General features: G+C 37.4%; 1 protein-coding gene across 1 annotated transcript in view; it reads right to left on the bottom strand.

The window, feature by feature from the left end:
- Positions 1-23,949, bottom strand: part of Hpr1 (THO complex 1-like protein Hpr1) — a 46,869-nt gene extending 22,920 nt beyond the window's left edge. The window contains exons 1-5 of the mRNA XM_076182045.1: positions 23,787-23,949; positions 15,699-15,804; positions 11,395-11,587; positions 8,757-8,939; positions 342-484 (exon numbers count right to left, since the gene is read on the bottom strand). Of these exons, the coding sequence (XP_076038160.1) occupies positions 342-484; positions 8,757-8,939; positions 11,395-11,587; positions 15,699-15,804; positions 23,787-23,905 (744 nt within the window). The 5' untranslated portion in view covers positions 23,906-23,949. The remainder of the gene's footprint in view (positions 1-341; positions 485-8,756; positions 8,940-11,394; positions 11,588-15,698; positions 15,805-23,786) is intronic.
- Positions 23,950-24,562: the final 613 nt, after the last annotated feature.

Raw genomic sequence — 24,562 nt, 5'->3', positions numbered from 1 at the left:
ACCTTTATCAAATTGCTTAACCTCTTCGGTGCAATGATGGCTACATAGGCATCATGAGGTGCAAGTAGGTACACAAGGATGCCAGTATTGGTATCTTGATTATATATATATTTTTGTAGTTGTAAATGAATTAACCTTGGATTTTGTGAACTGGTTTGATCATGTATTCTGTTTATTATTACTCAAAAGTAAAAGAGAATGAGTAATACAACAGTGACTTTATATTTCATAATGCAGGTAGTGTGATGCATCGTACATATGGCAGCCGATGCTGCACACAAGAATTTGACTCATACTAAAGTGGTTAATTACAAAACCAAACAAGTTTAAATTGTACTTACAGTAGTAAACATCTTCCATGGAGCCTTGTGGAAGCATTGTGGAGGGCTACGGAAAAAGTCTTGCAGGGCCCAAAACTTGGTGTACACATTGTAATCTAACTTGGTTTTGGTGGTTCCTACAGAGGACTTTGAGTCATCTGATTCTGCAGGTTACATATTTTCAAGTTAGTAATTTTGTAATTAGAATGGTATCAGTCAATCAATAAATCTGTGGCCTCATCTTTACAGGAGACCCATGATCCCAATTTAGGTGACCATGACCACCAGGTTGGCCCATAAATCAATCATGAAACTTTCTAATTTAGTGTCTTAATGTTAGCACTATCCAATGACACATTTTATCTTCTATATGATAACTGCACCTCAGGTATATGTTACCAGCTTCCCAGTTTTTTGTGTTGGTATCAGACCTTTGTGGGGACGGAGAGGGGAGGGTCACCGATTAAATGAAGCAGCCTTGCTGTGAATGTGTTGTGTCTTGCTACATTGTTTCTGAGCCTGGGAAGTGGGTGAGATGCAGGGATGACCTGTCATCCAGGAGGAGCCAAGAAAAGAGAGAGGGAGGGGGATGAATGGGAGTGGAGTGTGTGGGGATGGAAAGGGTGGGAGTGGATTTTATGTCTTTGTTTTTGGCTACCTCCCTTGTAAGGGGGAAAAAGCCATTGGTATGTGTATATGTATCAGACCCTTCATACATATGAAGGTAAAGGCATTTTGGTGCATATATACAACAATGAAATCCACTGGAAGAAAGCGTACATAAAACAGAAGTGAATGGGAAATGTAAATGAATAAGGATATGTGGCCTGAAGGAATGTTCTTGTCTATTCTAAAATTTGGAGTAAAAGACAAGGAAGGATACCATCTAATGAATTAGTGGAGGCAAAACAGCTCGAGCTGTTGGGCCCTACTGTGGGAGCACTGTATCTTATTGCACTGCCTATGACTTGAGTGATCTGGGAGGGGAGAGAAGGATGACCCTCCATCCAATCTATCAATGAATCCACTGCCCCTGGTCTCTTGCAGAAGACACAGGGCCTTCAGGTAGACAACAACAGCCTCCAGGTGGGGCCATAAGTCACTCAGAAGATATATTGTGTTCTCTGGGGATTGTTAGTGTGGGATATTGTAGTTGAGGTGTTCTGTGTCCTTGGTGTACTGGTTACATCTGAGGCAGTTTAAATCTGTGGCCAGACCTATTCAGTTTTGGTGTTGCTTTCATGCTGGATGGTGTCCTGAGTGCAGGCATGCTGGTGTGATTCTTGTCAGGTTTCTTTTATTTATTTATTTATTTATTTATTTTTATCTATTTATTATTATTTTTTTTTTTTTGGGGGGGGGGCTTATGTCTGGGGATTGTTGGAGTATTGAGTTTGGCAATCTGTCTTGAAGGGCTTGTTTAGTAATCAGTGTGTGTATGTATGGATGTTTTGTGTGGTATAGGCAGTATGTTGTTAAAAGTGTTTGACTATCATGCTGTTGGAGTAGTTTTTCTGTTGTATTCTGTTGGTGACACCTGTGTGCTTCATCCACACTGCTAAGATGAGAGGTGTGCTGGATGGAGTTGGGATGGATGTACGGTGTATGTATGCAGATTCAATAATCCCCTTATACTGGTGAAAAGGCCTTTTGGTGTGTGTGTAACAATGGAATATACACAAATAATGTGATGTTATTTCAGAGCAGATTCATCTTTTGGAAATCATGAGAAAAAAATAGAAAGGGGAGGTGGAGAAAGAAGTGAAGAATGGAAGGGGGGTTGGACAGACAAACACAGATAGATAGTGCAAGAGAGCAAAAGAGAAAGAACATAAGAACATACAAATGAAGGAAACTGCAGGAGACCATAAGGCCTACTCTAGGCAGTTCCACATCCATTATCACCTATCATTCCCATCCATAAAGTTGTCTAATCTTTTCTTACAACAGCAGTTTCAGTTCTCATTACATGATTACTAAGTCTATTCCATTCCTTGACTACTCTACTGGTAAAACAGATTTTGCCTTTTCCCTCCATTATGCTGTCCCCCCACTATTGTTACTGTCCTGTACCATTTCTCTGAATATTCATTTTCTCATTTTGTCAAACCCTGTGGTGGGGGAAAAAATACTATCAAGTATTTCTACTCGTGTTGCATAAAGCATAAAAAATGGGACAGGGATAGGACTAGGCATCCTTCCATGTAGGCCTAAAGGGGACATTCCTAAAAAAAAAAAAAAAAAAAAAAAAAAAAAAGAGGGGAGGGGCAAGTTTGGGAGAATAGTTGAGAGGATCTCAGAGTGAAGAGAGGACAAGGAAGAGAAGGGGTGGCTATACTACTAAGTGAAAAGATGTGAAGCATGTGGCGGAGTAGGTTTCTTCAAGGTTAATGTGGATGAAAGTGAAACTGGGAAGGGAGATGTGGGTTTTTGTAAGTGCATATGGGCCTGGTAGCGAGAAGAGTGTAGAGGAAAGGGAGGCTTTTTGGATAGATTTAAATGTGTTCATAGAGGGTTTAGGGAGAAATGTCAATGTAGTGGTATTGGGAGTCTTTAATGCTAGGGTAGGAAATGAACCAATAGACAGAGTAGTTCGGAAGTGTAGAGCTCCAGGAAAAATTCATAATGGAGAGTTGATGGTGATGTGACTAGAGAGTTGATCATAGCAAACAGTGTTTAGGAAGAAAGTCAAGCATAAGTACACATGGGAGAGGGTGGTGGATGAAAGGGAGGTAGATAGTGTAAATGGACTATATAGTTGTAACCAGGATAATAGTAGGAACAGTTAAGAATGTACATATTCTAAGGGGAGAGAGTGAGGAAATATCAGATAATTTTTGGAAGATAAATTGAGAGTGGAAGATGGAAAAACAGGAAAAAGACAAAGTAGGGAGGTATTTACTTAGTTGTATTTTATGAGAAGGGGAGCTATACTCATGGTGTCTCATCTTTGTATCTCTCCATATCTAGTTTGCTTATAAATTCTTGTATTGTTTTTGCACACACTGTTCTTTCATCTAATGTGTTCCATACATCCACCACTCTGTGGGGAAAGCTGTTCTTTTTCAGGTCTCTTCTATAATTGTCCTTTTTGAGCTTCTTTCCATGTCCTCTTGTGTTTCTCTTATCCCAATTTAGTAAGTCTTCTCTATCAAGGACTTCCATGCCTTTCATAATTCTGTAGATGGTCAACAAGTCACCTCTTTCTCTTCTTTGTTCCAGAGTCGGCAACTCCAATTTTAACAATCTTTCTTCATATGAGAGTTTTGATAGTTCTGGGGCCATCTTCGTAGCTGCTCTCTGGATTCTCTCAATCTTCTTTATATTCTTTTTTGTACTGGGTGACCATAATGTCGCTGCGCACTCCAATTTAGGCCTCATCAATATGACTAGTATTTTCTTTACCATTTCTTCATCCAAGTGAGTGGTGGGATGAGGAAGCAAAGTAAAAGAGAAGAAGCAAACATTCACAGATTGGTTACAAAATAGGATGAGAGAATCATATGAGAGGTACAAAGAAAAGAGAAGTAAAGCTTGAGATAAAGGAAGCAAAGAGGAGAGCAGATGTGAAATGGGGTAAGAGTAGGACAGAAATTTTTTGAAAGTAATAAAAAGATGTTTTGGAAAGAAATTAAGAGAGGAAGAGGAGGCGAATCAAGTAGAGAAGAAAAGGTAAAAGGTGCAGATAGATGATAATGGAAGAGATGGCAGTAAGAGGAAGATGGGCAGAGTATTTTAGGGAGCTGCTAAATGTGAAGGAGGATAGGGAGGGAAAGGTAGTTGCAGTGGAAAGTGCTAAGAAAATGACAGTGATGAATGAGGAAAATGGAGGGGAAACAAGGAAAGATGAAGTGAAGGCAATTGTTAAGAAGATGAGAGCGGGTAAGGCACCTGGGTTGGATGGGTGTTATGCAGGATATCTAAAAAAAAGGTGATACAGTGATGATGGACTGGTTGGTGAGGTTGTTTTATGTTTGTTTAAGAGAGGGTAGTGCCAGAGGGCTGGTGTTGTTCCTGTATAGTTCTGCTTTACAAGGGAAAAGGGGACAAGTGTGAGTGTAGTAGTTTCGGTGGTATCAGTTTATTAAGTGTAGCTGGGAAGGCTTATGGGAGGGTCTTGATTGGAAGGATTAGGAGAGGAACAGAGGCAGTAATTCGTGAGGAACAGTGTGGGTTTTGGGCGGGTAGGGGTTGTGTGGATCAGATTTTTGTGGTAAGACAGATATGTGAGAAAGCATTAGGAAAAGGTAAGGACCTTTATTGGGCCTTTATGGATTTGGAAAAGGCTTATGAAAGGGTAGACAGGAAGGCACTGTGGGAGGTATTGCAGATACATGGGATAGGACGAAATATTTTAAGAGCAGTCAAGAATTTTTACAAGAGTAGTAGAGCCTGTGTTAGAATCAGAAATGGAGAGAGTGAGTGGTTTGAGGTAAAGGTGGGACTTCACCAGGGATGTGTTATGTCACCTTGGTTGTTCAATTTATACATGGATGGGGTGGTGCAAGAGATAAATGCAAGGGTAATGGGTTGGGGATTGGAGATGGTTAAAGAAAATGGAGAAAAGTGGGAGATGAGCCTGTTGTTGTTTGGTGAAAACACTGTACTTGAAGTAGGATCAGAGGAGGGATTGAGGAAGTTAGTGACAGAGTTTGGAAAGGTGTGCAAAGGTGATGAGATGTACGAGGTGTGTTTTTTAAGTATCGTTTTGAAATAAAAATGAAACAAGTTGACTTTTCGTAAAAATTTTAGTTTTACATGAAAGCCTGTACTGTAATCTACTTTTCAACATAATTATGAAATCATCTGACTGTGTTTAAGTTTGTTTGTGAGTATTTGAAATACCTCCTCTGGTTGAGAATGCCACCGACTGTGAAAAATGCACTGTGATTCGTTTCCTTACTGCTAAAGGCGTGAAAGCAGCTGAAATTCATTGTCAGATCAGTTAAGTGTATGGAGAAAACATTATGAGTTATGGGATGGTGCAGAAATGGGCGAGAGCTTTTAAAGATGGCCGTACATATGTGCATAATGAGGAATGAAGTGGACGACCTTCACTCAATACTGATGGTTTGGTGCACATTTGTACGGCCATCTTTATAAACTCTCACCCATTTCTGCACCATCCCATCACTCATAATGTATTCTCCATGTACTTCACTGATCTGATGATGAAGTTCAGCTGCTTTCACGCCTTAAGCAGCAAGAAAACGAATCACAGCGCATATTTCACAGTTGGCGGCACTCTCAATCGGACGAGGCACTTCAAATACTCAGAAACTTAAACACAGTCAAATGATTCTGTAATTATGTTGAAAAGTAGATTACAGTACAGGCTTTCATGTAAAAATAAAATTGTTATGAAAAGTCTATTTGTTTAATTTTTTTTATTTCAAAACGGTAGTTAGTATATCTAGACTTTGCAAAAGCTTTTGATACCGTCCCACACGAAAGACTAATTACTAAATTAGCTTTACACGGAATAAGTGGTAGCCTATTAGGTTGAACTAGTAATTGGTTGAATGGTCGAAAACAGAGTTGTTTTAAATGGAAAAACTTCTGGATGGAAAAATGTTACAAGTGGAGTTCCTCAGGGTTCCGTTCTTGGGCCACTTCTATTCATAGTATATATAAATGATATAGACCATGGACTAAAATCTACTGTTTCCAAATTTGCTGATGATACAAAACTGTGCGGAGTGGCAAATGATCACTCAAACCAATTAGATATTCAAGAAGATTTAGATCAATTACAGCAATGGTCTGAAAAGTGGCTAATGAAATTTAACACAAGTAAATGCAAGGTAATGCACATAGGTAAAAATAACAGTAAGTACGATTACAAGTTATTTGGAAATTCGTTGACAAAAGTGGATAGTGAAAAAGATCTCGGCGTAATTATCAGTAACGACCTCAAATCATCCAAGCAGTGTATTTCAGCCTCTGAGAAAGCAAATAAGATTCTGGGACTGATAGCGCGATCTTTTGATTTCAAAAGTCCATCACTCATTAACAAGCTATATAAATCGTTAGTTCGTTCACATTTGGAATATGCTGTTTCCGTATGGTCACCGAATCTCATTAAGGACATTGACAGACTGGAAAAAGTACAACGGCGAGCCACAAAACTGATCCCAAATATAAAAAATAAATCATACGAAAATCGACTAAACCACATGAATCTGTTTTCCCTAAAAAAGCGTAGACTCAGAGGTGACTTGATACAGGTCTTTAACCCCTACCATACGGTGCCACACGTAGGCGTCATGAGGAGCAAGTGGATTCGCGACTCTGCCATATCGGCGTCTTGATTATATTTATTGTAGTCACCCCTCCATTTTTACATTCTCCCTAATATGCACTGAATCCCATTCTCTATGGTTTTCAAAATCCACGGGTGAAAGAGAGAACGATCAATATAAGCGGTGACTATATTTTATGATGCGAGTATTATTATGACACATCGTACGGCTGGCATTGGCTGCTGCCCGTGAGATTTAAGTCCCGGAGTGAAGTGGTTAAGATTTTAAAGGGAATTGACAACATCAAAAGTGACAAAATTTTCACATTGAATGAGAATAAGACAAGAAACAATGGTCTCAAACTGCCTGGAAATAGATTCAATTTGGAAGTGGGTAGAAACAACTTTGCCAACTGTGTATTAAATGAATGGAATAAACTTCCTGCACAGGTAGTGCAATGTAGTTCAGTTCGAAGCTTTATGAATCATTTAGATAAATACCTAAGTAAGATGCTGTAATGATTATAATTTATCTTATATTATTTGTTTTTGTTTTGTTATCATTTGTCTGTCTGATTTTCATTTATCATTAGTTATATGTCAATTTATTATTATTTACTATTTACCTGTTTGTTTATTATTTTACTATACCTAAAAATTTATTTATGTATTTTATTTGTTATTTACATTATTATAGTTTTTATTTATTATTTTATTATTAATATGAATTTTTTTTTTGCATCCGACCTAGATATGGATCAAAAGGTCTCTTGTCGGTATGCTCCGCCTTTGTAATCCTTTGTTAAAAAAACATGCCTCGTACTTCTGGATGGAAATATCTATTAGCCATATTGATCCAGGATTCAGTAATGGCTATAATATCAAATCTATCTACACATGCTTTACCTTGCAGTAAATCAATTTTATTTATTACACTTCTGCTGTTTGTATAGTAAACTTTTAATTCATCCTCCCTCCACCTGATTTGGTGATTCTTTTCACAGTCCCTCTCTGGGCTGTTTCTATTGCCTAAACTATATTCAGATACTCCCCCCCCCTGACACCCACATAATCTACCCGAAAAATCCCTGCAGGAGAGAAAGAGAGAAGAGAAACAGAAATATAAAGAAATAGAAACAAAGAGAGAGGGAGGGAGAGAGAGAGAGAGAGAGAGAGAGAGAGAGAGAGAGAGAGGAGAGACAGAGAGAGAGGAGAGAGAGGGAGGAGAGAGAGAGAGAGGGAGAGAGAGAGAGAGAGAGAGAGAGAGAGAGAGAGAGAGAGAGAGAGTGAGGAGAGTGAAAGAGCAGGGGGGAAATAGAAGGGGAGAGGGGGAGAGAGAGAGAGATGGTGAGGGAGAATGAGAGAGAGAGAGCGAGACAGACAGAGAGAGAGAAAGAGAAACAGACAAAAGAAATATAAAGAGAAAAAGAGAAAGTGAGAAAGAGAGAGAGGGAGAAAGGGTGAGCAAGAGAGGGTGGGAGGGAGACGGTGAGAAGGCGGGAGGGAGAGGGTGAGAGGGTGGGAGGGAGACGGTGGGAGGGGGAGGGTGGGAGGGAGAGGGTGAGAGGGTGGGAGGGAGAGGGTGAGAGGGTGGGAGGGGAGAGAGAGAAAGGAAGGGGGAGGGAGAGAGGGGGAGAGGAAGTAGAGGAAGGAGGGAGGGAGGGAGAGAGAAAGAGAGGAGAAAGAGAGGAAAGAGGGGAAAGAGAGAGGAGAAAGAGAGAGATGACAGAGAAAGAGGAGAGAGAGAAAAGAAGAAGAGAGGGAGGAAAGAGAGAAAGAGAGAGAGGATTGAGAGGGAAAGAGAGAAAAAGAGAGGGAGAGAAAGAGAGAGACAGAGGGAGAGAGGGGAGAGAGAGGGAAAGAGAAAAAAGAAAAGAGGAAGAAAGGGGGTGAAAAAGAGAGGAAGAAAGAGGGAGAAAAGGAGAGGAGAAGAGGGAGAAAAAGGGAGGAAGAGGGAGAAAAAGAGAGTGAGAAAAAGAGAGAGGAGACAGAAACAAGAGGAGAGAGAGAGAAAGAGAGAGAAGAGAAAGAGAGAGAAGAGAGAGAGGAGAGAAGAGAGAGAGGAGAGAAGAGGGAGAAGAGATAGAGAAGAGAGGAAAGATAGAGATAGATATAGAGAGAGAGACAGAGAGAGAAAGAGAGAAAAATATATGATGGAGGAAGAGGTAGAGGAAGAGAAATGTGGGGTAACATACCTTGTATAGTATCTGTATCTTCCTCACTTTCTGTGTTTGAATATGATGTAATGTTCTCAAGATTGAACTCAGAAATAAGATTCAGTCCTGATCGTTCTGAGAAAGGGAAGAAGCGTGCCAGGAAGAGAAGAATGCGTCCACAAAACACCGTGTTCTGTGACCTGGACAATCGCCGCAACAAGTCTGCAATAAACAAAATTTGTGGTAAAGCAGATATTGTTTTTTGTGCTCATGTTTTGAAAGAATATATCCACTGACAATGGTAAAATGTAACTGCTAATTCTCCAAAAAGAAGACTACAACTTGAGATTAAGTTGGGTTAAGTTAGGTCTATCAGGGTTAGGTTATGTTAATATGGGAGGTCATTTTCTTTTTACTGACAGGCATCATTTTTTCTGAGAAACTAGTCCCTGCTTTGAGGATTTAAGGTAATCTGGAATGACAGGAGTCAAGAAATACTATGGGAAGTTGCTGTGCATGTTCCTGATGGCAGGTTTGTACATACAATAATATTTTGGGTTTTGGTTGAGATTATGCATGGGGAGGCAGAGCAATATTAAAGACAGCAATGCAATTTCTGGAACACTGAATTATTGTTTTTTTGATTTTGAAGATGTGCTGGTTTCAAGTCACTCTGTACTGTCTGCCTACTAGGAATGTTAGCCGTTTTATGTTACTATTATTCTAACACCCCTTCTTAATTTGGGTGAAAATATGAAAGACTAGTTCTTGATCTATGAACACACTCATCTAATCAGCTGTTATCTGTACAGTACAGTGGATCTACATGTATATACAAATTACCTTTTCACCCTTGCAATGGGAGTGGGTGAGTCAAAGCATGTCTCGATTGTTTACAGGAGATAAGTACAGAGAGGAGATACCCCAGTTCCCTTATTCTGCCTCATTCAATTATCTTTTCAGACACCCACTCCATTCACCACTACATGCAACTCAAAACACTTAACCTCTTCCATACAATGACACCTACATAGGTGTCATGAGGAACGAGGATGCCAGTGCCAGTCTTGATTATATTTATTTTGTAGTTGTAGCTGAGTGACCCCTGGATTCTGTTAACTGGCTCAATCACATTTTGTGTGTTTATCATCACTCAGTGAAAGAGAATGAGTTATACAGCAGTGACTTTGTATTTTATAATTCAAGTATTGTGATGCATCAATCATCATTTCTCAGGCATCCGATGCTGTGTGCGAGAATTTGACTCATATTGAAGAGGTTAAAAATTTCCATTTCCTCCAGCCTTTTACCCATCACACTTGTACTCAACCTCGTGCCATTATAATTTTTTGTAAATCTCTTAATTTCACTTTTGCCAACATTCACTCTAACATACACTTCAAAGCTCAGTCACAAACTGCTTTAGTCTCTCCTCTAAACAGCCACTGTACACGGTCATCTACAAATAATACTGTAATTGGTTCACTTCTCTATGTCAACCCATTCTCAATTTAGATTCCAAACTTCTGCCTAGTACTTTTGCAATTACTTCCCTTACCATCCAATCTATAAATATTAAACAACAATGGTGACATCACACAACCCTGACACAGCTCGTTACCTCAAACCATTAAGTCTCCCTTCCAAACCCTCACACATATCCTACTAATCACATACAAATCTTTCAACTATCTTCAATGGATTCCCCCTACTACATATATGGTATAGGCTTGATATTAAATCTATTACAGAGAAAGTTCACTATATAGAAAGTTTTTACCCCTCCTCCATATACTCTGGCTTGTGAACACTTGTAAATAGTGTGTCTTCATGATACAGTTTGTGGCAACCTAATGACAATTTTTTTTTCTCATATTCTTTTTGAAGGACTGACTAATGTAGATAATGAGAGAACAGTATATATATACATACCAAGAGGCCCTTTCCCCTATATAAGGTGGGAGGGTAAGTAAAATTATGCATCCATTTTACAGACCCATCCAGCTGTTCCATATTGCAACCTTTAGGAGTACTTGTTTGGATTTTCAAAATCGAACAGACTGATCTCTAAAACTAAACTACAGTGAGTCCTTCTTATATGGTAATTCTTTATCCGGTAAATTCACAGTTATGGTATTTGGTAATTACTACCCTCGATTCTATTTACGGTAAGAAAAATTCACAGATACAGTATCAGCTAGATATTTTGAAGAGGAAAGAGCAGGGAGAAGGTATGTCTGCCATATCCTATTATTACATATTTTAATGGGTTCGGTATATGGTAATTTCAATTTGCATTAAGGTTTTCAGGTTTGCATATGTACCATATAACGAGGACTTACTGTACTATATTCATACTTTTTTCTTTTCCTTTGTGTAGTACAAATATGCATGCACTCCTCCAATCCAGTGGGACACTTCTCTTAGACACACAATGAAAAATCTCACTAACCACTTCACTATTACTACTTCATATACTGTCAGACATTCCACATGACATTCATCCAATCCAGGTACCTTTCCAGTTTTCATTTTTTTCAATGCTAACTGTACCTCCTCTTTTGCAATAACATCACCATTCTCACCTATCAGTCATTATCCTTGCATCTCCCACCACACATACACAAATAAAATCTATAACTATATTAAGTATAATTTTTGTAAGTTATGTTCTTACCATTGCACATTCTGAGGACATTGGTCTTGCAAGGGCTGAAGAAACTTTCTTCCTTCCACACAGCTACATTCTCCTCCACAAATGAAAAGAGCTGTTCACACAAGCTGATGGTGAGTGTGTCAAAAGCATCTGAGAGAACAAACACTGGTAGGGTTGGAGGGCAGAGGTCTCGACGGAACATTTCTATAGTCAGCTGGTGGTGGGTGGGAATAAATAAATAAATGTTAGTATATATTTTCTTTAAAACAGAAAACAGTTGTATACTTTGTCTATCTATATACTACCTACAGTAGCCGCGAAAAGTTTGGGCGCAAAATTATAGGCGCCCCAACTTTCCCCTAAACTCAAAACATGCGAAAAATACAACTTTCCACCCAAACTTTTCGCTATTTTTCAATGCTAGCGTTTGTACCCGTATTTAGCCGAGACAATACACACTATTTGGCAACTCTGTTTAGGCACACTCGATGTCACATGGAGTCAGATTCTAAACATCTCTCACGGAGAGTAGTCTTTTTTTTGCGGTGGTCTCTGTTTTTGTGCCTTGATATCTCCGTAATGGGAAGTGGTAAAGAGCTGGAAAGAGACACAGTTGTTACAATCATAACCCTCTATAAGGAGGGTTATAAGTGTAAAGATATTGCTACTTGTGTGGGAATTGGAGTGCGTCAAGTGCAAAAGTGGACCAAGAAATTTCGAGACGAAGGAAGTGACATCATTCATACTCCAAAGCATCGCTCTGGTCGGCCAAAGAAGATATCAAATCGTACTTCTACGGTTCTAACTGCCTCCTACGGTTATTAGGAGGCAGTTAGAACCGTAGAAGTACGATTTGATATCTTCCTTGGCCGACCAGAGCGATGCTTTGGAGTACGAATGATGTCACTTCCTTCGTCTCGAAATTTCTTGGTCCACTTTTGCACTTGACGCACTCCAATTCCCACACGAGTAGCAATATCTTTACACTTATAACCCTCCTTATAGAGGGTTATGATTGTAACAACTGTGTCTCTTTCCAGCTCTTTACCATTTCCCATTACGGAGATATCAAGGCACAAAAACAGAGACCACCGCAAAAAAAAGACTACTCTCCGTGAGAGATGTTTAGAATCTGACTCCATGTGACATCGAGTGTGCCTAAACAGAGTTGCCAAATAGTGTGTATTGTCTCGGCTAAATACGGGTACAAACGCTAGCATTGAAAAATAGCGAAAAGTTTGGGTGGAAAGTTGTATTTTTCGCATGTTTTGAGTTTAGGGGAAAGTTGGGGCGCCTATAATTTTGCGCCCAAACTTTTCGCGGCCACTGTATATACCAAGAACTTTTTCCCCCTTACAAGGGAGGTAGCCAAGTCAGAGGCACATACCTATTATCACCTATTTTACTTCATTCCACCACCCCCTCCACCCCTCCCATCTCACTCCTCATAGATGACAGGTCATCCTTGCATCTCCCAACTGCCCTGAGTCAAACGCAATGCAGCAAGACAGTACATCCACAGCAAGGTTGCTTCTTTTAATAAGCGACCATCCCCCTCACTGTTCCTTCTTGCAGAATAAGAGAAGACGGGAAGAAATCCCTTCAGGCTGCGTCAAAATATCATTCATACACAAGCACCCCTATCCCCCATTTCCTTGCATAAGAGTATCATTCATACAGTCATTCTCCACTCATCCCTATCTCCTGCCTTCTCCCTTCCTTGCTCAATAGACATTCCCCTCCACCCCATCCATCCATCTCATCCTCTGTCATCCCCTCAAGTTCACTCCACCTCTGCATTCCAGACATTTTTTACTAATCTTTCATAACTCATTCTTTCCATGTGTCCAAACCATCCCAATAATATTTCATTAGCTCTATCTGCCATCTCCTTTTCCTCTCCCACTTTCTTTCTCACCTCCTCGTTTCTCACTCTATCAAATCTAGTAACCCCTACCATAATTCAGACATTTCATCTCAAACACATTTAAACTTTTCCTCTCTGCCTCTCTTAAATTCCATGTCTCTACTCCATACAATGCCGTTGTCACAATCACCCCTTCATACAACCTCCTCTTTGCATCCATTCCCAGTTGCCTATTTCTCATAACACTTTTTTATCTACCAAGGCATTTACTTGCTTCTCTCAATCTACAATCTACCTCCAACTCCACTCCTCACTTTCCTGCCACATGTGACCCCAAATATCTAAAGCTATCCACTTTCTCCAGCCTCTCTCCTTTTAAACTTGCTTCCAACTCACTGCCACCCTCTACCCTTGTACATCTCACCTTTCACTTTGCTTTTACCCACATTTACCTTAAATTTTCCCCTATTGCATACCTTTCCAAACTCTGTCACTAGCTCCCTTAATCCTTCCTCTGATCCTGTATTGACTTGTGTTGTTCTACATTGGTTGGAGGCATTGGAGACAAAGTATTTGTGGCTTCTGGTCTTTATTGTGTTGCCTTCATGACTGGTGCTTTTCATCAACGGAGATAACGAAGAAAATGGCAGCAATTGCCAACAATATTTTACAATTTATATTCTAACTTCTTTTGTCTGTTTATTTACATCCATATACATTATGGAACTGAGTATGGACACTCAGTATTTACTTGAACTTTTTATACACCTTTAAATCTAAGAAGTGATGAAAATATCCTAGCGGCTATTGTATGGTAACACTGTATGGCCGACTCCCTGGTGGGGATGCAGGTGGCTTGACGGTTGATTTCTGAGGTCAAGCCAAACTGACAACGGGTCACATCACACAATAGGTGATCTGTTGCTACTCCCAGGATCTGATGTTGAGTAGCTAATGTATGCACGTATGCACCCTAACATAGAATGAATCACTGACACTCAATCTACAGGCATTTCTTACAATACCTGCCACAAGTGCAGTGTCATCAGCAAACAACAACTGGCTCACTTCCCACTTCTCTCATTTTCTTTAACCATCTCCAGTCCCCTACCCATTACCCTCACCTTTACCTCACGCACCACTCCATCCATGTACACATTGAACAACCATGGCGACACGACACATCCCTGACACAGTACCACCATTGTTTCAAACCACTCACTTTCTCCATTTCTCAATCTAAAAAAGGCTCTACTACTTTGTAGACCTTATTTACTATTTTGTCAAACATTTTCATAAGGCCAAGGGTATCCCTGACTGAAAGGAGTCTATCTACCTATATTCCAAAGGGTTTCTTCCCCATCATAAGGAAAGTTTCAATGGACTCCCCATTAGGGAGGTCTTGAAAGTCTTGTATGACAAATTCTTTTTAATCTGAGGTCTATTTCTCAGTTGAATAAAACCATCTGATAAAAGCCAGAAAAAAAATATATGTATAATTTGTCAACCTTATTGAAAAGGTTCAATGAGTTATGATTTCTAAGGTTGAGATGAAAATTTGGAACTTCTCATTTCCAAAGCTGAGGTATGCATTTGGAGCCCTCCAATAATGTCTTATTTTACAGATCTCTCTATTGTTCAAGACTGTTGCAAGAACAGTCAAATTATTTGCCTAATAAGCTAATATATTTCCATTTGAAGAACCAATCTATACAACCTATGATAAAAAAAAGTAAATCTCCAGAAGTGCACACCTAAGCAATATATCAATAGAAAAAATATAAATTTTGTAAATTATAATACATCAACATAATACACATTTTTGATGGCAGAAATCAATAACAAAAAAGTTGCGAAAAGATATACACTACAACGCAGACATTGGCAAGTGTCAAGATGCCATTTGTTTTTGTTTGTTGTCAAAGACAAACTAACGGAAGTCTAATAAATTGGTCTAGTCTAATCTAACCTAACCTCCTATGGGGTATGCATTTAGCATCCCTAGAGGTCATCAGACTAGACTAGACCAATTTATTAGACTTCCGTTAGTTTGTCTTTCCACAACAAACAATAATGGCATCTCAATACTCACCAACATCCAAGTTGTGGTTAGTATACAACTTTTACAAACTTCTTTTGTTACTCATTTCTGTTAAGAAAACAGGTATTGCATTGATATATTTTAATTTACAAAATTAATATCTATTTTTTATTGACATATTGCTTAGGTGTGCAGTTCTGGAGTAATACAAAAAATATATATACAAAAACAAAACAGACGAAGCTGCATAGTGATATTTGAATCATTTAATAAGCATAAATCATTAAACTTGCTGTAAAATCTTCACATTCAAAATTCAATACTGTTTGTTAACTCCAGTAAAAAAATTGAATGCATAACACATCTAAAAGAGTGATGACTAATTACCAAACAAGCAAAAACTTATGAATTACAAACCTTTGTGACTGTGTGAAGTGTGGATAGATCAGTATCATTTCCATTGCACACCTTGGTAACCACATAATCCCTGACAGCCACTTCCACTGTGGTGCGAGTTGCTTCACTGCAAAATCAACATTATGTACAAATACACGAAACAAAACACTTCTCTCCAATTTCCAGTAGTGACTACAGTAGTTTCTGACAGAAAATTAACCAGAACAATAAAAAATATGCCATTTTTTGTTAACATTATAGCTGCTATGACAAAATATTGTGAAAATAGTAACTTGCTCTCTACTAAAACTGTCATTGTTTTACATAGAGCTACAATATCAGTAATTTGATTCCTCTGAGAATCAGTGTAAAAAAAATTCCCATCTAGTTTAGTATATATAGACAGTTTGTCAATTATAATTACATGCTAACGAAGGCAACTATCCCATAGAAACACTAGGAAGATATTATAATTACATGCTAACAAAGCAACTATCCCATAGAAACACTAGTAAGATCTTGTTTCCATTGTAGCATGGCAGGATGGTTGATCTCACCATGGCTGTTTTGCCACTCTGTGTGGAGTGTATTCAGGGATGGAATGGGTGGGAATGATTTTATGCCTTTTCCTTTTTGGCTACCTCCCTTGTAAGGGGGAAAAAGCCTTGGTATATGTATGTATGTATGTTTTATATCAGTGTATTTATATGTTGTTTCTGGGGTAGATAAGCATAGATATACCTTGGTCCAATATGAGAAGTCTCTTCCCATATCTTATTACCTTTTACACAAAGAAACACAACAAAAATATATTTAGAATTTTGGAAATATCAAAAAAGCTTTGCTATATAACCATACAACAAACCATTATGCCACAATTACTACTGGTTTGGTAATGATAATTCTGTAGCTTGCTATGTGTGTCATATATGGATAGTACATACATATAGCACCTCCTGATGACCCGTCATTCAGGAGGTGCTAAGATAAAAGGGAGGGTGGAGGGGTGTGGAGTGTATTCAGGGGTGGAATGGGTGGGATCGATTTTGTGCATTTTTCTTTTTGGCTACCCCCCTTGTAAGGGGGAAAAAGCCTTGGTATATGTATGATGTATGTACATACATATACCAACAGCTTTTTCCCCTTTACAAGGTAGGTAGCCAAAGTCAAAGGCATAAAACCACAAACGATTTTGGAACAAAATAAATGTCACTTGATTGTTTACATAAAATGGGAAGGGAGTTTCAGTGACCAACAATGTAGTCTTTGTATCTTTGTTCATTTATTCTTTTTTCACGATCAGTGACAATAATGGGGGAAAAACAAAGGATTTAGGGAAAAAGAACCTACAAAAAGATGTCTTGACATAAGTACAATTGAGTCCCCACTTGGAGTAATAAACATGCTTGAACGAGACCCCAAAGACATACCAAAGGTTTGATAGAAATGTCTTCTTGAGGTTAAATAGAGACAACAGGAATATGTATAGAGGGATAGATATGGAAAGAGAACCCAGGTTTAAAAATATAACAATAGGGAAATCAATGAATTGTTAGATGAAATAATCAAACTCAAAAGCCATATTAAGAAAGGCCAATGAAGAAAATAACGGAAATAGACGAGTTGAAAATGGAACTAAATAGGATAAAGGGAGAAAATAAAAGATTGAAAAATTAAGATATGAATAGGAATGAGGCATTAACCCCTTCCATACGGTGCCGCACACGTAGGCGTCATGGACTTAGATCTCGGTGGCAGCAGCCAATGCCAGCCGTACGACGTGTCGTAATAATACTCGCATCATAAAATATAGTCACCGCTTATATCGATCGTTCTCTCTTCACCCGTGAATTTTGATAACCATAGAAAATGCGATTACAAAAGAATTAGAAAGAATGTCATTATGGAGGGGCGACTACAATAAATATAATCAAGACGCCGATATGGCAGCCTCGCGAATACACTCGCTCCCCATGACGCCTACGTGTGCGGCACCGTATGGAAGGGGTTAAAGAAAGAGATGAAGTATCAAATATAGGCAGTGACTGAGAAAGTGGAAGAAAAGATCAAAATGACTTCCAAGAAATAAACAGTGGAAAGTGGAACAGGAAAGTAAAAAATTATCTTTTAAAGAAATAGTGGAACAACAAGTCAAGGAGAATGCTAAGGAAACGGTAATCCAAGTGATTAAAGAGAAAGGAAATTTGGTTAGGGATACAGTGGACAAAAAAAGATGCATTGTAATCTATGGTATTAAAGAAAAGCATGATGTTCCTAGGTATCAGAGAGAAAAAGAGGAAAAAGAGATTGCTAAAGAAATTCTGAAAGAGATTCAAGAGGAGGGTCAAACTTTAGATAAAGAAGTCGAAGAAACTTATAGAATAGGTAGATACTCAAAAGAAAAACAATATAGGCCACTAAAAGTAAAACTTAGGTCACAAATGATTGCAGAGGAAGTACTATCTAGAACAGCAAAACTAGCAAACAGTGAACATCACAAAAATGTATGGATAAAAAAAGAAATGACTGAAGAAAAAGAAAAAGAAAAGGAGCTTAGAAATGAAGTCAATGAAAAAAATGAAAAGAGACTGAAAAGAATGATTTCTTTTTTAAGTGGTGAACCTGAGGCTGAGAAAATGGTATATCAGGAAAAAGGAAACAAAGCAGACAGAAAAAGACGAGAAAAAAGAAAAAAAATTAGACTATACCAACATAGATGGAATGATCTCAGGACTGAATGAATTAAATGACTATCTGGTATCAGAAAAACTGGACATAATAGGAATAGTAGAAACTAAACTAAAAGGTAATCTATCACCAAACGCTTTGGGACAAGGTCTATACAACTGCTGAAGAATAAAAAGGAAAAACAAGGAGTGAGAGTATTATTTCTGACCAAGAAAGACAGACAAATTTAACAGAAGGAAAAAACAATGTAGAATCAATTATGATAAAAGTGGAATGCAACCACATGAAAAGCAGAAAATTTGTAGTAGTGTATGTACCCCCCAAAACACAGTCCTGGACAGAAGATGATCATTCCAAATTGTTGGAAGATACTAAATATGAACCGACTGATATACTGAAAGAAAGAGGAAACACAGTTATTATGGGTGATTTTAACTCAAAAGAAATATGTTGGGAAGAAATGACATTAAAGAGTGGAAAGATATATGGGGCAGCATGCTACTCAATATGACCATTGAATACACAATGACTCAGTGGATAAAGGAAAATACTAGACATAGAAACAATGAGGAACCTTTGTGACTGGATTTAATACTTAAGTCAGAACCTGAAATTGTAGACAGAATATATTACAAAACACCAATAGGAAAGAGTGACCATGTACTAATAGAATTCGAATTAAAAGAGCAAATAGACCTAAGAAGAAATGAAAAACATAGAATAAGAAGACCAATGTACAACAAAACAAATTTTGAGAAACCTAAAAAATTCTTTCATAATGCAAACTGGGAAAAATTCCTAAAGGAAGAAACAAGGATGGAAGAGAAATGGAATATACTAAAAAAATGTATAATGAGAGAGTGAACAAATATGTACCACAACAAAAGCAAGAGCATACATAAAGAACTGGTACAACAAAAATGTAGAAGCTAAGGATAAAAGAGACAAAGCATGGAAAAAATGGAATAAAGACACACACAAAAAAAAAGGCAAACACACACCAAACTAAGAAACGATTATGTAAAAATACGCAGAGAAAAAAAGAGAAATTATGAAAAAGAAATAATAGAAAAAATGCAAGGAATAACCTAAACTATTTTACAGATATGTGAATGGTAAACTAAAGGACAAACAAGAAACAGAAAAGCTTCACCAAGGAAGTCATGAATATACAGAAGAACAAGAAATGGCAGAAATTATGAGCAACCATTTCAAACCAGTTTTCACAATTGAGAACTCGCCTAACTGTGAGGGAATAGAGAGACAGAAATCCCCCCCAATGAAGGAAATAACTGTAACACAGAAGGAAATCAGCAACCAAATAAAAAACCTTGATGTCAGAAAATCGCATGGTCCAGATGGAATTGCAAGTTGGATACTGAAAGAATGCGTAGAAGAGTTAACAGATAAAATATACACAATAATCAAATGCTCAATCAAAGAAGGAAAGATGCCACAAGACTGGAAAAATGCAAACACTGTACCAATATATAAAGGAGGAAACAAGGAAAATCCAACTAACTACAGACCAGTCTCCCTAACAAGCACAGTAGCAAAAAATGTGTGAAAAAGTTATCAAAAGTAGATAGGTTAAACACCTGGAAGAGAAAACTATACTGAACCCAAATCAATTTGGATTTAAACAAGGAAGATCATATGCAACATACCTGATCTGCTTCTATTCGAGACTAACAGATATGATACAAGAGAGGGATGGATGGGCAGACTGTGCCTATCTAGACCTACAAAAATGCATTTGATAAGGTACCACACAAGAAATTAATAAGAAAAATAGAATCAATAGGTGGCATCGGAGGTGAATTATTAGAATGAATGGAGGACTTCCTAACTGGGAGAAAAATGAGGGTAGTAATTAGAGACAAATACTTGAAGTGGGGAGAAATGATAATTGGTGTCCCACAGGGGTCGGTGCTGGCTACAATCATGTTTGCCATATATATAAATGACATGGATGAAGGAGTTGAGTGTTATATGAATTTCTTCGCAGATGATGCAAAATACTAAAGAAAGTAAGAACAGAAGAGGACCGTGATTCATTACAATCAGACCTGGACAAAATCTGGAAATGGACTCAAAAGTGGGAAGTGAACTTCAATATCAAGAAGTGTAGCATAATGGAGTTTGGAAAAACTAAAAACAGAATTTCAAAAAATTATAAAATTGGTGAAGAAGAAATAAAAAAAAGTGTACTCGGAAAGGTACCTTGGAGTAATAATCAGCAAAGACATGACACCGGATAAATATATCAACAAAATAGTTAGAGAAACCTTCAACCTCTTAATGTCAATGAAAGTGGCATGCAAGGATTAAATTATGTTCTTTCTTTTGAAATATTTTTTTTTAGAAGTGCACACATAAATAATATGATAGAAAATTAAATATTAATTTTGTAAATTTTATTACATCAATGTAATATATGTTTTTCTTGGTGGAAATCAATAAAACAAAACCTTGTTAAAAACAAATACACTACTGAACGGAGCTGCAACAATAGGTTTGAGGCACCATGTTATCATTTGTCCAGTCCTGTTAATGTAAGTTTGGCAATGGCAATGACTGTTGAGTACCAGGTGTCTCCTACTCCAAGTGACATCATATTGTTTAAATAGTGCTACAGAGCCAAACTTCATGTCTTTCATGAAGCTTTAAAACTCATCTACATCCTGCAGCCCAATCAGATGCCAAAACCATGTCAATATCCGACTATGACAACGACGACCCTGATAACCTCTAGCATTACAGGTACACTACTAAATACAGATTAAGTTAGGTTAGACTAATTTATCATACTTCAATTTCTTTGACTTCTGCATCTATCAAAACAAAAATGGCATCTCAAGCAGTTTTCACAGCTCCATTTATTAGTGCATTGCTTTTTCAACTCTTTCTGTCATTAGTTTCCTTAAAGAAAAACATATATTACATTGATGTATCATAATCTATAAAACTAATATTCAATTTTCTATTGCTATATCATTTAGGTGTGCATTTCTAAAATTTTACCGAAATATTATTTTGGTAAATTTTTAGAAGTGCACACCTATGCAATATAGCAACAAAAAATTAAATATTTTGTAAATTCTATTACATCAACATAAAATACGTTTTTCTTGGTGGAAGTCAATGACAGAAAAAATTGCTGAAAGTGATATACTAACAAATGAAATCATGACAACAGCTTGAGATGCCACCTGTTTTGATAGATGTGGAGGTTAAAGAAATTAAAGTAAGATAACCTAACCTACATTTAGTAATTTGGTACCTATAATTTTAGAGGTCATCAGGGTCATCATTGTCAGGGATGTTGATGGCTGGTTTTGACATCCAATCAGACTATGGGGTGTAAAGGAGTTTCAAGGCTTGAAGAAAAGCAAGAAGCTCAGCTATGTAGTACCATTTTAAAAATATGTAGCATGGTGACATCACTTGGAGTGGTAGAACACCCAGTATGCATCAACTCCATTGTCAACCTGACATTGATGAAACTGGACAGATGACAACACAGCATCTTGAACCTATCGTCACAGCTCCGTTCAGTAGTGTATTTACTTTTAAAAAGATTTTTTGTTTTTGATTTCCAGGGAAAACATACAACACAAAATCAATATCTAATTTCTTATTGCTATGTTGTGTAATTGTGCACTTCTAAAAAAACACCATTACTTTGTATCTATTGTTTTTTATTAAGCAGTTGCTATTTTTACGACGAGTTGTAAGAATACTCCTCAGGCTATTCTTATGACATGGTTGACAGCACCCTCTATCATGAACTTTTGAACTAATTCAAAATGGCTACCACTAATTTCAAATTACTTGCAGGCAGGTGCAGAATTTGATTCATTTGCAGCTCTAACAGAATCGATTTCTGGCTGGGAAAAGTCTAATTATGTAAATCTTTATACCAGGAACTCCAGAACAATACAATCAGCTACTTAACATGCTCCTAACAGAAGTTGCAAACCTGAGCTGCAGTATTTTTTGATAGATTATTGCTGTCAGCATGGAGGTAGAAAATACCAGCCAAAATCTACTACTGTACTGAGATACGACCAAATCAAATGTAAGAACTAGACTTCTGTCAATTCCAAGACATCTTCATACGTCATTAGCAACTTTAGATAAATTTGTGCATTTAATTTTTTTTAAAACAACATTCCTGGGAGGATGCCATTATGCAAGGTACTCTGAAGCATGATGCTGTTAGACTCTATTAGACTATCAGATATTAGACTACCAGGCTCACACAGTCTCCACTTCAGTTAGATCTTTTGGTCATTTGGTTAAATTTTTTGGTTCACTCAAATCTGACTTACAGCAGAGTTTACTGTAGTTGGCCTGACACTTCCTTTGACGTCATGTGGCCACGCAGTATATCAAAGGAAATTGTGCCCCTGTGCCAGTACATCAACTTATTCATAGCTTCCAAATTAATCTGACTGTTCATATTCTCATTTCAGGACTGTACTGATCAAACTCCATAGTTCATTCTTATGATTATCAAATTGCCTACTCTTACTTACGACTAAAATATCTATCTATTCTGATGATGAAGTCATCAAAATCCACAACCCATTAGTATTCTTATCACTTCATTAAACTCCATTGCCTATTTCTATGATGACTTTATAAAAAATGCAGTCAAAATAGCCTATTCTTATGACTTCATCAAAATTCATATTCTTATGACTTCCATCTAAATTCATATAATCATAAGTCGTAAGAATAGCCTAGTAAAGACTATTCTTAGGCCTACTTCATCAAAATCCATTGTCATGAAAATAGTCAAAGGACTATTTTTACGAGTCATAAGAATAGCCTGAGGACTATTCTTATGACTCGTAAAAATAGCCAGTGTTTTCATTATATTCATTCTCAGGGCAAACCATACACAATACACTCAATATTCTTGGCAAAGAACAATTTCATATGAAGGCTGTCATTCATGGAATGGAGGAAGTGTAGATCACAATTGAAAGATTATTAGAAAAGAATTTGCTAGGAATATACATGCCATAAGGCCAAACAGCACCCCTGAACACACAATTCACATTTGTGGCTTTATAGTAACCCCTAGTAGATGCATACATAGCATGCAAAAATATAAAAATCTACTAACATATTTGATATAATTGTTATTATTGTATAATTGTACTCGGTTATGTCTAATGACAAACCTATCAAGGTAGACAACTCGTCCCCAAGCCTTTTGGATACGAATATGAATCTTAGAAGTGACCGTAGTCAACCTGTATGTTGAATTCTTTACATCCAGAAAGGCCAAAACAAAATTGCCCAAACTTAAATTCTTTTCAAAATAATCAAGGTTTCTCCCGGTGTCACAGGGCAATGTCGTAATCACCATGTTCTGATCATATTAAGTTCCCGGACCCCTATACTTACGCTGATTTTGAAGCAAATATACTGACGATTGGCTCGATTGTGTCATTTTTTATGCACTTTGGAAGGGCATTTTGCACTTTCGTGAACACTCGGTTGAATCTTTCGCCAGCGTCAGCCATGACACAAGTTTTGTTTACTACAATATCGGTCACTCCGAACGTTACGCGTATCTGAAGTTGTATGTATTTATTACAAAACTGTCGTTTACTGAGAGAACCAATTTGTAATTCATCGCTTACAATACATAACACAAGAATCAGGAATTATATAATGTTAGTGTAATTTATACTTACAGAAGAAGAAAGAACATTACAACTGTCGGAGGTAATAATATCTATAATTATAATGTAAAAGAAAAGCGTAATTACAAATTATCGCAGCTTATTTTCAGTGTCCCATGCCCCATTATCGATGTTATTCACTACTTCTAATCTCTTATTTACTTTTTCCTTTTATTCCTGTATTCTTGTAGTCCTATTTAGATATACTTCTCTTCCATTCCTAATATAATCATACATTTTTTTTAGCTGCTAAGTCTTACTATATTCTCCTTCTCTCTCATCACTTTGATAACAGTGTCCTTAGTTTATTCTTTCATCTGTTGTGTCACTATATCTTTAAATACAATTTTGTTGTTCTTTTGGATTTTTTTCCAACTCTGTACTTCTTTTGCTATAGATAGATAGATAGATAGACTTTATTTGGCAATAAATCAATGTATATGAAGTGCAAATAATGACAAGAACACATAGTTCGAAATAATAAATGTAAATTGC

The sequence above is a fragment of the Oratosquilla oratoria genome, chromosome 3 (assembly GCF_046742065.1).
Source record: "Oratosquilla oratoria isolate Oo_2021 chromosome 3, ASM4674206v1, whole genome shotgun sequence".
NCBI classification, from domain to species: Eukaryota; Metazoa; Arthropoda; class Malacostraca; order Stomatopoda; family Squillidae; genus Oratosquilla; species Oratosquilla oratoria.
Note: the sequence above shows the minus strand (reverse complement) of the source record. Positions and strands in the feature narration are given on the sequence as shown.